Consider the following 18,899-nt stretch of genomic DNA (forward strand, 5'->3'; position numbering starts at 1 on the left):
AAAAACAAATTAATTTAAAAAACCTAATTGAAAGGAATGTATAAAAAGAATGACTGAGCAGGATTAATGAGAATAATAAAATGAATAAAAGGACTAAATGAATGAAATGCATAAAATCAAATAAAATGAGCGAAGTGCTTAAAAGTGATGCAAAGAATAAAATAAATGAAATGAACAAACAAATTAATGAAATGAACAAAATGAATAAAATAAAATGAATGAGTAAAAATAAAACAAATAAATAAAATATTCAAAATAAATAATATAAACCAATAAGCAAAATAAATAAAATAAGATCAAAATAACGAAGATAAACAATATAAATAGAACTTAATAACAAGGTTAAAAAATAAACAGACTGATGAATTAAAATGAAAAATTAAATAATGTTAAAATGATTATTAAGTTACTAGTGTTATGTGCATCCCTAGCTAAGCACCAACCGATCGACCGACCCAAGTTAAATATCCAAAATATGCTAAGAAAGCAATTGCAACCATATGTTGACAATTGCCACACAACACGATTTTACTCTATTCCTATGACCCACTCGCGACGAGCGGTAAAGGTTTCATATTGCACAACCTACAACTCAACTGACCTACTGGCTAGAACATGTGCGCTCCAGCGGTCTCGCTGACCCAAAGCGTAGGGCTAGAATAAGAATGTAAACACAGAATGTAAATAGGAAAACAGTATAAAAACACTTGCGCTGCGACAAATAAATGATCAGTTGATCAGTTAACTTTAGGCAATCGGAACCTTGAATATTCGGTCCATACTGGTGATTACTTTCGTAACCCACCATAGTATGGATACCGAATTATACCAACGGTATCACAGCCTTCTCCACCCACAAAGCTAACCTGCTACATGGCAGACCGTGACAGGTTAGCTCGCGTCGCGTCGTAGAAAAACCAGTAGTGTGACGAAATGGGAAAAACTTATTCAAAGACCGTAGAACACAAGGGTGATCCACAGGTCAATATTATCAACACATTAGAAGAACATACAGAGAATCATGATAATCATGAGGTGAAACTCTGGATACTAATCGCATTAGTATCATTACTACTATTATTTACGCTTCACCGCGAATATACCCGACGTCTGAAGCGTCACGCTATAGTAGCAGCCAAGTCATTGGCCAAACTCGAGGAAGTTTAGAGCGACGAATTTCAAAAAAGAGACGATGCAGTGTTAGGGAACAGTGGTCCGCAGGGACAAAAATTAAAAAAAAAAAATTCAAAAATCCACCAGCGAGGGAATTTTAACTCACGAAGCAGCCATTCAGAAAGGTCTCGGTGGACAAATTCTAGGATTCTGCCAGTTGAGGACACAAGCCAAATGAAGTTATGTGATCGCCAGCGGGTACAGGAGTGCCTAGACTCGACATACAGCAAGGAACAAACAACCTCACACACACACACACACACACACACACACACACACACACACCTCAGCAGCAGCAGCATAAAGGTAAATGGATGCAGAAGTAATAATAGAAAATAGTATACACGAGCTTATTAAATTAAAAAACAATTTTGAAAAGACTCCTTATCGAAAATATAAAAGGCATACACTTAATAAAAAACTATTACAACTACAGATTAATTATAAAAACATAACTGACCTACTAGTAGAGTATGAGTCAGAAATTGAGGTAACAAGATTTGAAATTAATATAAAAATTAGCAAGCAACTCTACAATGAAATAAGCCAAATTATACAATCAAAATTGAGAAATATTAAAGATAACTTTAAATTCAAAGCAGCAGTGAACTGTGTAATATTTTGTGTAAGGTTAAGAAAACGTTATAAAATGACAAGTATTTTAGAAATTATAAAAGTGATTACATCCCTTGTACCGCCTTACGACGGGAAAGGCGACAAATTAGAAAGTATAATTGCTGCACTTAACGCGTGTAAACCCCTTATCACGGAGGCAAATAAACTAGCAGCAATACAAACAATACTTTCAAGACTCGAAGGTAAAGCCCGAGCAGCAGTATCAGATAACGCAAATAGCTTAGACGACATTATAATAAAATTAAAAGAAAAATGCGGAACGAAAATCGAACCAAACACAATAATAGCAAAACTAAACGCAATTAAGCAGCGTGATAGTTTCGAAAAATTTACGGAAGGGATCGAAAAACTTACGCTAGAATTGGAACGCGCCTATATAAGCGAAAACGTTCCTTTAGAAACCGCGTCAAAATTAGCCACAAGTGCGGGAATAAAAGCGCTTACAAGTGGTACTAAGCATGAAGACACAAAATTACTGCTAAAGGCAGGACAATTTGACACATTGTCCAAAGCCGTAGAAAAGGCAGCTGAAAATGAAGCCGAAAAGGGTTCACAGAACACAGCTAACGTTTTCCAATATAATAGAAGAAACGATAACAGACCACAAAGAGGACATAATTCTTTTCATAGGAACAATGTCCAAAATACTAATAACAATCGATATTTCAATCGCGAGAATGACAATCGAAATGACAATCGAAATCGAAATGACAATCGAAATTACAACCGTGGACAAAATCGTAATTATTACAGGAACCATGGTCAAAGAAATAATAATTTTTACCAAAATAATTTTAGACCTCAAAGCTACAACAGGAACCGAGGACCTAACGTTTATTACTTGACTCCGGAAAACCAACTGGTCCCTCAACAGGAACCAGTTGGGGGACAAGAAAATTTTCAATACCAAACTGCTCGACAAACCGACAGACAACTACAGCAACACCAATATCAGATAGCAAATATTCAGCATACACAACAATAAAACATGTTTTCAACATAAGTACTGCCCTATCAAATTTTATAACTTTAGATTCCCAAAATTTTAGCAATGAATGTACATTCCTCATTGACTCAGGAGCAGAAATATCTGTTCTGAAACCTTCAAAATTAAAAAGCACAGAAAAAATCAACAATAATCAAAAATGCTCTATTACAGGCATACATCAACAAGCAATAGATACACTAGGATGTATAGAAAACCCTTTAAATTTAACTACGGATTGTATAGTATCCCATCAGTTTCATATAATTCCAAAAAACTTACCAATACCTACCGACGGAATATTAGGTCGTGATTTCTTAACCAAATTTCATTGCATAATAGACTACGATACATGGACTCTATCAAGTTTTATTAACTCACATCAAATTGAAATTCCTATACAAGACACTATAAATGAAGAGATTTTAATACCACCACGTTGTGAAGTATACAGACAAATTACAATACAAAACTCACACCAAGACTATGTAATACTATCAAAAGAAATTCAACCAGGAGTTTTTTGTGCAAATTCAATTCTCAACACTAGTAATCCTATGATTAAACTCATTAACACTACAAATCATACCGTTAAAATTCGTAAAGATTTCACAGATTTCATTCAACCCTTAGAAAACTATAATATTTTTACGCTTAATCAAGCAGCTCAAACTAACAGAAAAGAAAAATGTATATCAGAACTTAAGTTAGACAATACTCCCACTTTTGCAAAAGAAAAACTTAAAGACTTATGCGCAAAATACAACGATATATTCACTTTGGAAAATGACACCTTAACGCACAACAATTTCTACAAACAAAAGATTAACTTAAATGACCAAACACCCGTATACATAAAAAATTATAGAATACCAGAAGTACACAGAACGGAAATTGACAAACATGTTAAGAAAATGTTAGACAATAACATAATACAACCTTCAACATCCCCTTACAATTCCCCAGTATTATTAGTTCCCAAGAAATCTACGAATAACGACAAAAAATGGCGTCTTGTAGTAGATTTCAGACAATTAAACAAAAAAGTAGTTGCAGATAAATTCCCACTACCACGAATTGATGACATACTAGATCAATTAGGCAGAGCTAAATATTTCTCTACGCTCGACTTAATGTCAGGATTTCATCAAATCGAGATAGAAGAAAATTCAAAACATTTTACAGTCTTTTCAACAAATTCAGGACATTACGAATTCAATAGATTACCATTCGGTCTTAATATCTCACCGAATAGTTTCCAACGCATGATGACGATAGCCCTTAGTGGACTACCGCCAGAAAGCGCATTTTTATACATCGACGACATAATCGTCATTGGTTGTTCCATCAAACACCATTTGAGTAATTTAGAAAAAGTTTTCCAAAATCTAAGACATTACAACTTAAAATTAAATCCAGCTAAATGTAATTTCTTTTGTGCAGACGTAACTTTCTTAGGACATCATATCTCAGACCAAGGAATACAACCCGACAAGACCAAATACTCAGCAATTTTAAATTATCCTCAACCCCAAAATGCTGATGACGTTAGACGTTTCGTCGCATTTTGCAATTACTATAGAAGATTCATACCATATTTTTCGGAAAAAACCGCCCCACTAAACGCCTTACTAATAAAAAATGCTAAATTTATTTGGACAAATGAATGCATAAATTGTTTCGAAACTTTAAAAAATGAACTTTTATGCCCAAAAATTTTACAATTTCCCGACTTTAAAAAACCATTTATTCTCAGTACAGACGCTTCAAAAATAGCTTGTGGTGCTGTACTCTAACAAGAACATAACGGAATCAGACTACCCATCGCTTACGCAAGCAAAAAATTTACAAAAGGCGAAAGTAACAAATCCACAATAGAACAAGAACTTACTGCAATTCATTGGGCAATACTACATTTTAAACCTTATCTTTACGGAAGAAAATTTACCGTCAAAACTGACCATAATCCACTAGTACATTTATTTTCCATGAAAGACCCATCGTCAAAACTGACACGAATGAGACTTGATTTGGAGGAATTTAATTTTGATATCGAACATGTGAAAGGAAAAGACAACGTCGGCGCCGATGCTCTTTCACGTGTGGAAATCAATTCTGAAGACCTTAAAAACATGTCAATCTTGCCAATACAGACAAGATCAAAAACCCGAATTACGACACAAAATCCAGTTAGTGAATCCGTAGAAAATAAGATTGATCAGCTTAAAGCCTACGATTCAATTAACAACATGGACGCTTTTAACTTACCAAAAATCGTTTTTGAACCAATACCTGAACACCTGAATATAACAATCAAAACTAAAAACCTGAAAGGAATTCTTGCTCTAGCGCAACTATTTCAAAATAAAGGAAAAATATATATTGAAGAATGCATTCAAATGATAAATAATATGGCCAATACAATGAAAATGAAGAAAATTGCGATCAGTAAGCTAGATCCAATATTTGATTACGTTTCCCGGGAACAATTTAAAAAAGCATGTAACGAAATACTAGGTGATGTCATAATTATACTGTACACACCAGCAAAAATAATAAAGAACGAAGATGAAATCAATAATTTGATTAAAGAGAACCACGATACCCCTTCGGGAGGACACGTAGGTATTAACAAATTACTACAGAAATTAAGACGAAATTATTACTGGACTAATATGAAAGACGGTATCTCTAAATATGTGAAACAATGTATATCATGTAGACAAAATAAACATAAAAATAAGACAAAAGAAGTCTTTGAAAAAACTACAACACCAAACAAACCATTTGAACTTATATCAATTGACACTGTAGGTCCACTAACAAGATCTACTAAAGGAAACCGTTACGCATTGACAATCCAATGTGATTTGTCTAAATATATTATAACCGTACCAATAGCAGATAAACAAGCCATTACTTTAGCCAGAGCATTAGTCGAAAACCTAATATTAATTTACGGATGCCCAAAAACAATAAAATCGGATATGGGTACTGAATATAAAAACGAAGTGTTTCAACAAATTTGCATAATATTATCAATAAATCAAAAATTTTCCACAGCTTACCATCCAGAAACCATAGGAGCCCTCGAACGAAGTCATCGTTGTTTAAATGAATACCTTAGACAATTCATAAACGAACAACATGATAACTGGGATTCTTGGCTACCATTCTTTACTTTCTTTTACAACACAACACCGCATACAGAAACAATGTTTACTCCATTCGAACTAATTTTTGGAACTCAAGCAAATTATCCAACAAATTTAAAAGAAAAAACAACTGTTGATCCAATTTACAATTATGAAACATATTATAAGGAATTAAAATATAAATTACAAATAGCAGCCCAGAAAGCAAAAATTTTGTTAGACAAATCTAAAAATAAAACAATAGTGAATCAAGCCACAAAATCAAACCCAATCAATGTTAAAATAGGAGACACAATATGGTTAAAAAGAGAAAACCGTAGAAAATTAGATCCAGTATATTCAGGACCTTTCATCATTATTAGCATACAACAACCAAACGTAACAATCAAACATCAATTATCAAACGAAACGCAAATTGTACATAAAAATAGAATAATTAAGTAATACAGAAAACAGAGACACCTGGAGGAGCCAAACAAATTTAAAGTGATTACATTTCACTTTCACTTCATTACATCATTTTTCCAAAAAGGGAAGGTGTTATGTGCATCCCTAGCTAAGCACCAACCGATCGACCGACCCAAGTTAAATATCCAAAATATGCTAAGAAAGCAATTGCAACCATATGTTGACAATTGCCACACAACACGATTTTACTCTATTCCTATGACCCACTCGCGACGAGCGGTAAAGGTTTCATATTGCACAACCTACAACTCAACTGACCTACTGGCTAGAACATGTGCGCTCCAGCGGTCTCGCTGACCCAAAGCGTAGGGCTAGAATAAGAATGTAAACACAGAATGTAAATAGGAAAACAGTATAAAAACACTTGCGCTGCGACAAATAAATGATCAGTTGATCAGTTAACTTTAGGCAATCGGAACCTTGAATATTCGGTCCATACTGGTGATTACTTTCGTAACCCACCATAGTATGGATACCGAATTATACCAACGGTATCACAGCCTTCTCCACCCACAAAGCTAACCTGCTACACTAGAATAAAAAAATGCGTTTAAACATTTTACATAAACAGCAGACATTTTACATAAACAGCAGAGTGGTAACGATATTCACTCATCTTTTACCAAACTCGTGGTAATTCTGCGAACTTCAAAAAATTTTACGATCTTGATCGAAATTTTTAGTATTTCTGGAAAGTTTAAGAAATTTCAAGAGTATTTAAAGGATTTATGGAAAAAAAAATTCAAACATCAAATGGTGTCTTCAAGTTTTATAATATTACTTCAAACAAATAAATTACAACGAACCTCATGTAAATTTCTGAAACTCACAGTTAACTTCACAAAATTAGGAAAGTTTGACCAAAAACTTTTGCATGCTTTATGTCACAAGTATCATCAGAGGAGTATTACTAACTTCGAAGTAACCGGTAAAATGCTTAGAAATTTTTCTAAAGACCGAAAATGATTTTAGTAACTTCTAAGGTATACTATCTAGAGCAATAATAACACGATTTTTGCTAATTGATTTTTTTTGTGTGTTGCTTCGAACTGTCGCATTGTTGATCTGCGTGCTCCGATAAATCAAAGTTTTTCTCGCGGAAAAACCTTTTGCTTCGTCTAAAATAATCGACTAAGTTATAGTGCTATAGCCATCGTTCTGAGTGCACTAATTTGTTGTTTTTAAATAACAATCGTGATCGAAATTAAGCCATTTCATCTCTCGCCGCCGAAATCCGACTGCGGCATTCACCATTGTTTCATCTCTTTGTGCTGGAAAATACCAAAGTAATAGAACGTCGTCATGAACCAGCTAGCAAATAAACCGTGTGGAAAATGCAAAAAGGCAATTGGAGAATCAGACCCAGCTGTTTGCGAAGGATTCTGTGATGGAATTCGTTACTTTGACAAACTCTGCACCGGTCTAACGAAAGAATTATCTGCCTGTAGTGGGTCAAACGTTATATGGATGTGTGACAATTGCCGCGATCTATTGGAAGACGTAAGATTCCGCAATTCCGTTAGCTCAGTTGAGTTAGCCCATAAATTGCGAGAAAAGCAGCATGAAAGTGATATAGAATGTTTGAAGTAGAGTGTCGCGTCACTGAATACTACTGTGGTTAATCTAGTGGAGCGCCTATCTTCGGAAAGCAACGAAAGTGTTAACGAAATTCCTCGCCTATGTTCTACAAAAATTCAATCCAGTTCGGAAACAGTATCTCCCGATAAAACGATGATAGTTTTACGCTGTTTTTGACAAACATTAAAAACGACGTCAGTGAACAAGAAATTTCAGCTCTTGTATTAGACTGCTTAAATGTAAACGATTCTCCAAAAGTCAAAAAGCTTGTTTCGAGTTGGCAGGACGTCACAACGCTAGACTATGTCTCATTCAAGGTCGAATTGAACGCAAGCTTGAAAAAACGCGCTCTTACATCTAGCACATGGCCTCGTGGAGTGCGATGTAGAGAATTTAGGGAATTTCGCAATGATGGACCATGGAACCCAAACGTACGGATGGATTCTCCTCTGTCGCACCGAATCGTGGCTGCCGATTAAGACATTTTTGTTTGTTTAATACCTGTTATTATGAGCTATGTAGTTTTGAATATTCGTGACTTTTTTTGGTTTTCTTTTTTTTGTTTTAGTATTGTTTTGATTGTTAATGTTGCTACATTTTGTATTGTGTGAATTAGAATTAAGCTTTCAATAAGACTAGTTAAGTCCGTTGAAATATCAAATATAAACAAATATAAACAAATAAACAAATATTAAGAACATGAAATGTGAGTGCTGAATTCATTACATTCTAGGAGATACTAAGTTTTGAATGGAATGGGTAAGATTCGGATTAAGTACGCCTAGCGAATTTGACGGAGACTCATATGACTTACAGATCTGGACGAACCCAGCAAAACGAGCCTTTTTTCCTCTATACTTCTTTTGTGAAACTTGTGCGAGCAATTAAAGGAAGTATTCAACATATTGGCGTGATTCAAGAATTAAGGTATGACAGGGAACTATGATTTATATATATATATATATATATATATATATATATATATATATATATATATATATATATATATATATATATATATATATATATATATATATATATATATATATATATATATATATATATATATATATATATATATATATATATATATATATATATATATATATATATATATATATATATATATATATATATATATATATATATATATATATATATATATATATATATATATATATATATATATATATATATATATATATATATATATATATATATATATATATATATATATATATATATATATATCTTTAAGCTCATATGTTGTCATAAAATATATTTAAAATTTAATCGCCTTTGCAAATATATTCAAATAACCGTTTTGCGACCAAAAAAATAAAGGAATAGAAAAACAATATTTTGTTAATGGCATCTGCTACCAAATTCAAAGAATTTATCAATAACTCTCGAATATCCTACAATATTGAGAGGCATCTTATTCCTTTCGGTTTTTTATTACAAATTCAGAATATTTTATGCAAAATTCAGAAAAATCGTACGTAGTCAAGGAACTGAATAAGTCCGAGGAAATGCTTTTACATGCCATTTTCAACCATTCTGGTTGTAGCAAACCGTTCTTCTAAAACCAAGTACACAGTGATTGAACAGTTTATCACTAAGATGGTGATTAATTTAGTGATAAATCTTATTTTTGTAAGTTTTCATGCAATGTTAAACATAAAAAATAATATTTTGAAACTTATTTTTGTGATTCGATAGTACGTACGTTTCGATAGTACGTACACTAAACGAAGCGAAGGTATAAATTTCATGTATAAAATTCGTACAAGGACTCTCCTTTGTAAGAGTTGGGAAAGAAAAAAACTTTAATATAAAAACTGGGAAAAAATCCGATTCTTACAAAGGAGGTTTTTTACCCGTTTTGTAATCTTGAACATCGCGCTATACAGATACCTCTACATATGATTTATTTATTTTTAACCGGAGTATATACTTATGGCAACCTTGCCGAACTTTACAGGTGAGAACTTTTGAAGCGATTTTTATGCTGAAGGATCTCTGTCCGATTTTTACGCATGAATTTTATTTACGATTTTTTATTCTAATATGCAGGCATTGTAATTCTCTCTCACTCACGCGAGAAGTAGCTTATCCGATGTTCAACTTTTCCGAGATAAGATGAGTCGCAAAATTCTCCGTCTCCACAAATAGCGTGAGAATGATTTTCCGGATAAAATTTATTTGACTTTTTCCTTCTCACCGGAGAAGGTGATAAAATTTTAATTTCATGGAAATCAATTAAAACTTAAAAAAAATGCACTTAATTACAAAGAAAAGCTGCAAAGAAGTACGATAGACTTGTTTTTTCGTGTTTTGGAATAACAACAGCAAGGCAGCGAGCACAAAAAGGATACCGTGATAAACTCATTCACTCATTCTCCAGAGGTTTTATTTATCCGGAGAAATAACACGTTGTATTTATCCGGAGAAGTTGTGTGAGTGCCAATAACTTTTCGTGTGAAAATGTGAGTTTTTATTGTCGCAGTAGCAAACTATCCGGCTGCATTTACTCATATGAGCGATAAATGCAATGCCTGCTAATATGTTTGAAACGGGTTTAACGAAGCATGTTCTGTCCCTGAGACTTTTAAATCCGATCTCCATTACATTACAAACCGGATGCTTGGCATGCGGAAACTTAGCTTGTGTTATTTTCCCGACGTACAACCGATAGAATGCTTATTTTGCTTTATTTTTCAATATTTGGATACAATGGTATTGGTAATACATGTAATAGGCTTGAGATGTACTTGAACCAAAACTGTTCACTTGAATGAAAATCATAGCCATTAGTCGAGATTATTCACGGAAAAAACGAGCGTAAGGTTAAAATCGCTACAATAAAGAAATCCTTGCGATTACTTTCATATTTTTGTATATTGTACCTATCGTCCATTATGCCTAACGTATTTATTAGGGTGGGGCATTGTTATATGGAAAAACGTAATCATAGCCACATCAACCGAGCACAGCACTTTTTTGGTTCCTTTTGGGGTCCCAAACAACTGTGCAAAATTTGGGGTCGATTGGTGTTGACTCGGCGTAGCGCATTGCGTTTGAAATTTGTATGGAGATTAGTATGGGAAAACCTACATTTTCGCATTTTTAATTCTACAGACTACAATTATTCTTGTAGTGTACCAAAAAATAGATAGAAGTATAGTCCAGGATATGCTGAACAACTTTGCCGAAGGATGTATGGTGTTAGAATGTCTCTAAGCCAAGTTATAGCTGTTCAAAGTTCGATACATCGAATTAAATGCCAAAAATCTTTTTTATTGCCAACACTGCCGGTGTACCAATGGTATTTCATATAGCATTCCAAAATAACATTATATATTTTAGTTTTACCACATTGGTATGTTTGGATGAATTATTCAAAAGCCTTAGCTCAATTGCATCAGCGTAGGTAGTTGAGCAATAGGGCGTAGTGAGGGGTGAGGGGAGGATGGGGGGGGGGGACTTTAATATGTAGAAATTCGAACTGAAATGTTGCCGAGTTGGAATGTTCAGATGAATTATTTCAAAACAATTACACAATGTCCTACGCATAATAGTAACGATGAAATAAAACATACTGTATCCCTTTGCCTTGACTTTTATCAATAGAAGTTACGTTACAGACTGAATCAACTGATGTCGACTTGATATGTCAGAGGATTGCATTGATTATATTTCAGTTTAATAGGCACAATGATTTGATGGGATGCTCATTTCGATGCTGTTCGATCACCTGAAGCAAAAATTGTTGTAAGGATCTGGTGGATTTCATGTTGAAATCCAGAAATTAGCTTCACACCTCGTGATCGAACAGCATAAAAATGAGCATGCTATCAAATCATGCATATTATACCGAAATATAATCCTCTGACATATCAACTCGACATCAGTTGATTCAGTATGTAACGTAACTTCCATTGATAAAAGTCAAGGCAAAGGGATACAGTATGTTTTATTTCATCGTTACTATTATGCGTAGGACAATGTGTAAATGTTTTGAAATAATTCATCTGAACATTCCAACTCGACAACATTTCAGTTAGAATTTCTACATATTAAAGTCTCCCCCCATCCCCCCCCCCCTCACCCCTCACTACGCCCTATTGCTCAACTACCTACGTTTATGAAATTGATCTAAGGCTTTTGAATAATTCATTCAAACATACCAATGTGGTAAAACTAAAATATATAATGTTATTTCGGAATGCTATATGAAATACCATTGGTACACCGGCAGTGTTGGCAATAAAAATGATTTTTGGCATTTAATTCGATGTATCGAACTTTGAACAGCTATAACTTGGTTTAGAGACATTCTACCACCATACATCCTTCGGCAAAGTTGTTCAGCATATCCTGGACTACACTTCTATCTATTTGTTTGCATACTATAGGAAGAATTGTAGTCTGTAGAATTAAAAATGCAAAAATGTAGGTTTTCCCATACTAATCTCTATACAAATTTCAAACGCAATGCGCTAGGCCGGGTCAACACCAATCGACCCCAAATTTTGCACAGTTGTTTGGGACCCCAAAAGGAACCAAAAAAGTGCTGTGCTGAAAAAACGATCATTTTGCCCCTCCCTAGTATTTATGCTGAACGTCGCGCACCCGTCCCATTTTGTCGAGCTAAGCCGATTGGTATACGAAACTCGCCCTTCCAGACCTTGAAAAGTTTTAAAAGTTTGAGCGAGTTCTATACATATCTTTTGCAAGATATGTAAAAATATCAAAAACTCATAAATAACTTCATATCCATTAGTCGCACTAGAAAAAATCGCTCTGATTAACCTTTAATTTAGTATTAAGGTATTTCAGATTACACTATAACGAAAATTATATAGATTTTACTAAACGAATTTCAATGGTAAAATTCTTATTTTATATTGAAACTATTTTTGGATTTAGCACACAAGCTTAGATTGGAAATCACAAGCAGTTTGTTGAGTTCAAAAATACTGCAATCTAGTGTTACAGTAGGTTTCCTCTGCAGCAGTTTAGAATAATTTTTCTATTTCGAATGACTCCTCCAGATTTAATTGCATAATGTGGCCTCTGTTTCGAACTGCAACTGATCGTCATCATCCGGGCTCTGCGGCGACAATTCTATTACCATTTTGCCTCTTCCTAGAACCAGAACCAGGTAAATGTTGACGACGCCAACGAAATTATGTTCAGAGAACCCGGGCAAACTTGTGTGATGAATGTTGGCAATGTCGGGACAATCTAACTTCGGTTCCATGAACAACGTTGGGTAAAATTCGCTACAAAAAAGTTCGAAGAGTTTTGGGACTATCAATGTCGATTGTGTGAAGAGAGTGATAATTAATTTTTCGTTACTTTTTTCCCCTTCTTGAACCTCGCTCGTCTGTGCTTGTACAATAAATACGTGTTTTAATTAATTTGACCAGTCAAAAAACTTTTGCTACTTGGAACAGATGTACACAATGTTTTAATAAAGCTATAGATAATTATTTAAATCTATTAGTATTATAATATTAATATTAATAGTATTAATATGCTAATCCTGGATGATGCATGTGAAAACTCAAACCTCTCGTAAAGTTTCTTTTCAAAATTTCTACCAACAACGAACAATGATTGCATGACAAATTGTGCAGTGAAATCCCCATTCGTCCCTCGAGATAGTATTTGATTTTTTTTATACGTGATAAAAAGCAGTGCTCAATGAAAAGCTGTGACTGCCTCGAATAGGTTGGGTTGGAGTTTTTTAGATACATTTTGCGAAAGGGGTAAAATAATAAAATCATCCAATTGTAAGAATTCAAGTTATTGTGATTGAATTCTCTTGAGAATCGAATATCCATAGAGAGAGGTTGGGAATAACATTTTTATCGCCAACCTGCTGAGAAGCAAGTGAAGCATTACTTTTTTAAAAGTGATCTCTACTACACCAACTATATGTTACTTTTTGGAGTGTTGCTGAGCTAGGTATCCAGTTGTGAAGTACCACATATCAGCAGTTCATTTATCATACTCCAAGCTACAGTCAAAATATTCGTGGCCGACAGGCGACAACGATGACCCTCAAGGGATGTTCTTGGTGAAACAGTTATTCCAAATATCGTTTCTCAAATAGTCTAAAATATACGAAATGTACTGTGCGTCCGCGATTAAAAACAACAGAATTCATTACCGTTAGACAGCAAATATGTCGTAAACATGATTATAAAACGAGGAAGCCATTTTCAGAATGCTGGATAAATGTCCTAAAATTGAATAAATCGAAGCAAACCGTATTAACGTTACCAAGGTTAAACAAAACCATGAAAACCAACGATCCTAAAAACATTAATTGACGTTTCATGGAACTGACACTATTTTTCGTTAACATTCCAATTTCGAACACATTAGCTTAGATCCATTTCGCTGTGCATTTGCCTGTTTCGCCATTATCCAATCACTTTCACCTGCATGTCGTTCCCGGATTTGTGTGATGGTAATCGCTGCAACACGACAACCTTTCACTCTTCAACAATAGACAACATCATCACTATTATCCGAAGCCAAATATTTTCTCTCTATCTCTCTGCACCATCATCGAATTGGCATCGAGGGCATCAATCCTTTCCGAGTGTAATCAATCAGTGATGCATGAATAATTGATTGCACAGGCAATGAAACGCCATAAACCTTCGTGTAGCTTTCCAAACGGCCTCCGCTGATCCGCCAAAATTTCCAAGCGATGAAGAAAGAACATTTGACGTTGTGTCAAAAGCTGTGGCACTACTTATGCTCAACGCGAAACTCTAGATTACGCTGGAAGAGCAACCCTTAACAGTCGATGGCATTTAAAAAATACATGAACGAGTTGAGAAGGAAATCGGGAGTGCAATCAAGCGCAAGAAAAGCATCGTACCGCGACTGATTTTCCACCACCGAACCGAACCGAACCCGGAGTACGGATCGATGTTCCATTACTCAAAAAGTGCTTATGTTGCAGTAAATTGTATACGCTTGAAGGCATTGAGCGAAAGCTTTTCCGGGAACATCCATATCGCCGTTCAGGAAGCACGGAAAAGCTCCCCAGCGACGACGAACGGTTGAAAAATGCCGAAGGAGTGGAAACTCTGCTTGCAGTAAATATTGTTGAATTTTTCAATGAAAGTATACAAACAGTTCCAGCGGAGGGTAAACTTTCGATGTCTGTCTCTGTCCTATCTGGGAACCAACGTCACCTTATCGTGTAGGAGCGTGTTTTTTTGCGCAGTGCTTAGGAAGAAACACACTTCATCTCCTTTGGCAGCCGTCATATGACATGCATCAGAGAAGTTCCTTTCCCATTTGGCCATAGTTGTCGACTGTCGATGCCATCGTTGGCAATTGAATTTTGAGCGATGCTTTCGGCATCGGCTCTTTACTTGTTTGCTGAATGCAAGATGCTTGGTATTCGAAAGCGAGTAAGTACACAATGTACATTTTTTGCATAATAGCGTTTCTATTCAATCAGGATGTAGATTGAATTCCATTCTCGAGGAACATGCCAGGGCAAAATATGTCCTCACAGAGATGGTACTGAAGAATGCGATAAAATTTGTTACCATTAGAAGCACTCTATTTACTGTTTATTGTCCACAAATGGCTTGAGGTCACTCCGGACCTTTTTCTCGCCATATTGAAGGATGTGCAAAAACATACTTCTATATTTGTACATTGTGATCCAACAGACGTTGCAATATGAGCATTCTTACCTGTATGCGTTCGCTGGTGCGCCTTCAGATGCGAGCTCTTGGTGTAGACTTTCTTGCATCCGAGGAATTGACACTTGTGTATCCGTCGTTTCGAGTCCGGACTGTGATCGTGTTGCCGTTGGTGATGTTTCGAGCTGGTCACTAGGATGGGAAAAAATCGTATATTACAACCAAAGTAAAAAATAAAGCTATACTTTGATGTACTACCTGATGAAAATGGTGCACTCGACGACGACGTCGAACTCCGCTGAGTGATGGCAGCTTGCAACTGAGGACTGACCTGTATCACTCGCGTTAACCCAACACCACCTTTGCTACTGGACGTCGTCAATCGGACGATCGCATTCCGTGGTATGTGCGTTCCTGTCGATACCCTCAGAATACCCTGATGATCTAGCAGTGCAATTTCGGGTTCGGTTTTAACAGTCGCCGCTAACGTGGTACTGCCCTTACTGCCTATACTAAGATGTGATTCCGGTGAGGAGGGAGGTGTTAACGTTGGTAACAGGTCGGAGGTCGTTGCTCGTGCCACTAGCCTTAGCTCGATCGCATTCTGTGGATGGTGGTGATGATGGTGGTGCACGGAGATTTTACCAAACTTTTCACTCTGCTCGTCATAACTGTCGGAATTGTTACCATCGTCGTCGTCTGGATCGAGGCGCTCTTTTTTCACCACCACTGCACAGCTCAGCGTTGAGCTGCTGTCCCACGATCCGGAACAGGGTGACGAAGATGAGGAGGAGGAGGATGACGAGCTCGAGTGTGAGTCTGAATTTCTATCATTTAGGTTTAGCTCTTCTATACAGTAGGAATCTACTTCTACTTTCCAGCCCGCTATCGGCCCGGGCGCAGCGAACAGGTCCCATGGTGTGTCCAAATCTGCGGGTAGCTTTTTGTAAGTCTGCAGTTTTGGCTCGTCCTTCAGGTATCGTTCCATTTCGTAGCAAGTCTGAAAAAGGAGAGAGGAAAAAAAGGTTTTAACGTATGTCAAAGTTAAACGAGAGGTTTGATGAATGTAAATCAAGTGTAGAAAAAGTTGCTCGATTTTTTTGGTGTACGGAATCAAATTGCATCACAAGAAAAGCTCCGTCAAAGTCAACCCATTCAACCGATCGTTTTCAAACTTTCGAGAAATAGAATAAAACATATAATTTAACTTTTTCCATGTTCGTTCTATTCAATTTTATCGTCGTATCCAAATGCACGCATTTCCTAACTCTTAACTTGGCCAACGTTTTTTTATTTTGATTCTAGAGGTTTTAAACTTCAGGTTATTCGCCTTATTCTATAAAATCTCCGTTGAAAAATCTCTAACGCTATAGCGGGGTTGGGAATCGAACCCAGGTGAACTGCGAACAAAACAATCGATTTACAAACTACAATATTTCCGCCCCTTTCTGACCAATTTGTTTTTGCCTTTTTCATATAAAGAAAGGTAATGCAATCACTCCAAAAATCGATTTTTCAACCGAGGCCTGGAGGGCCCTTTTTCTCTGTTTCTATTAGACATATAGCGTTGCCACTTCTTGTGTACCTTAAGTTATGTGAAACCCGTTATCCAATGTGTTTTTGTTGCAAAACGATTTATTTGGTGGAAGTTGTGGGTGATATTGTGTTTTCGAGCATACCAAGTAAATTTTCCAAATTTTAAATACTTTGCGTTATTTAGGGTGTTTTTCAATCTATTTCCTGAATCATTATATTTTTCGATAGCGCATGAAAAGAGCTTTCAGTATACGTATAGGTATTACATCTATCCACAAACAAAAGTTATATTGTAAATAGTTTTTTATAAAATATGCGGTTGGGGTAAGTTGGTGGTGCTGCACGCAGGGCAAGTTGGCGGGACTATTTCCACTGCAAAAAAGTCATCAAAAAATTTTATTTCTGGAATTCACTCCAAAGTAAGAAAATCTTTTTCTTGTGTATCTCGCCAATGTAGGAGACATTTATTCCGGCCAATTGCATGAAGAATTTCGAAAATTTGCTTTTAAATAGTAAGTACGCGTCAAAGTCAAAATGCTGGGGTATTGAAACGGAAATATAATAGCAAATGTCGGTTAATATACAGTTTTCTCGAAAAGACATTCAACACGTTCCAAAAGAACCCTTGAAGTAATTTCATCTCCATTTGATTGCTTAGTTTTTGGCGTATCCGCACATACCGCCAACTTACCCCGGGGCCGGTGTAAGTTGGCGGGTTTTCCGCGTCACATATTTTTGTCTCTAAAAATGAGGACAATGCATAAAAAATCAGAGATGTTGCCAACAGTCTGCTCTTTCAATCCGCGTATTCTATTTTGCAAGATCTAGCTACATCAAAGCGGTAAAAATTGTAAACTGAAAACACCGCCAACTAGTCCCGGTCTCCCTTAACATTCGGTTCAGTTCGTCGAGATCGCAAAATGTCTTTTTTTACAATGGAGAAGACGTTTACGTCCTTACCCAGTACACGTGCTATTGGTAGCTAAGCTACCACACGGGGTGTACTGGGGGCGTGTCGGGCGCGAATGGTGACGCTTCCATTAATACCGACTAAACTCCATTGGGCTCCTCCATCGTTCCCCCCAGGAACTACCTCTCGGTATTACTTCTGGGGGGATGGCTGTACTTAATGTACTCATTCACTCTCACTCACGCGTTCATACGTCCTGTATGAGGCTTACTTGGGTGCTCTCTCTATCGCACCTTGATTCACTCTCAAACACTCCACATGAGGCTGACTTTTGTGCTCACATTTTTCGTTCCTTGCGAGGCTGACTTGTGTGCTCACCTTACTCATTCCTTGCTAGGCTAACTTTTGTGCTCGCCTCACCCATACCATGTGAGGCTGACTTGGGTGCTCACCCTATCACTTGGTGCACTCTCGATCGTGCCACTCTATTATACCTCTGTCACTCCCCCTGGCATCCTATGTGGGACATTTTTCTTAGGCCCCACTTCTGACATACCATGCGAGGCTGACTTGTGTGCTCACCTTTTTCATTCCTTGCTAGGCTTACTTTTGTGCTAGCCTCTACCATACCATGCGAGGCTGACTTTTGTGCTCACCCTTAACATACCGTGTGAGACTGACTTGGATGCTCACCCTTTCACTCCTCTGCCACGCCACGAGGCATCGATAGCTGAGTCCCAACATACTACGCTACGACCCTCCCATCTTGGCAT

The 18,899-nt window shown here is 36.2% G+C and overlaps 1 protein-coding gene across 4 annotated transcripts in view; it reads right to left on the minus strand.

Moving 5' to 3' along the window:
- Window positions 1-16,677, minus strand: part of LOC131692888 (Krueppel-like factor luna) — a 154,313-nt gene extending 137,636 nt beyond the window's left edge. For 3 of the 4 annotated variants that reach the window (XR_009306095.1, XM_058980248.1, XM_058980246.1), the window contains exons 1-2: window positions 15,939-16,677; window positions 15,732-15,872 (exon numbers count right to left, since the gene is read on the minus strand). Coding sequence is in view for 3 of the 4 variants with exons in the window: in XM_058980248.1 (XP_058836231.1) it covers window positions 15,732-15,872; window positions 15,939-16,668 (871 nt within the window). In the remaining variant the exon portion in view is untranslated. Of the gene's footprint in view, window positions 1-13,227; window positions 13,284-15,731; window positions 15,873-15,938 lie in introns of those variants that run through there. The other variant, XM_058980247.1, reaches the window with a different exon arrangement.
- Between the last annotated feature and the right edge of the window lie 2,222 nt (window positions 16,678-18,899).

This window comes from Topomyia yanbarensis, chromosome 3, assembly GCF_030247195.1.
Source record: "Topomyia yanbarensis strain Yona2022 chromosome 3, ASM3024719v1, whole genome shotgun sequence".
NCBI lineage: Eukaryota > Metazoa > Arthropoda > Insecta > Diptera > Culicidae > Topomyia > Topomyia yanbarensis.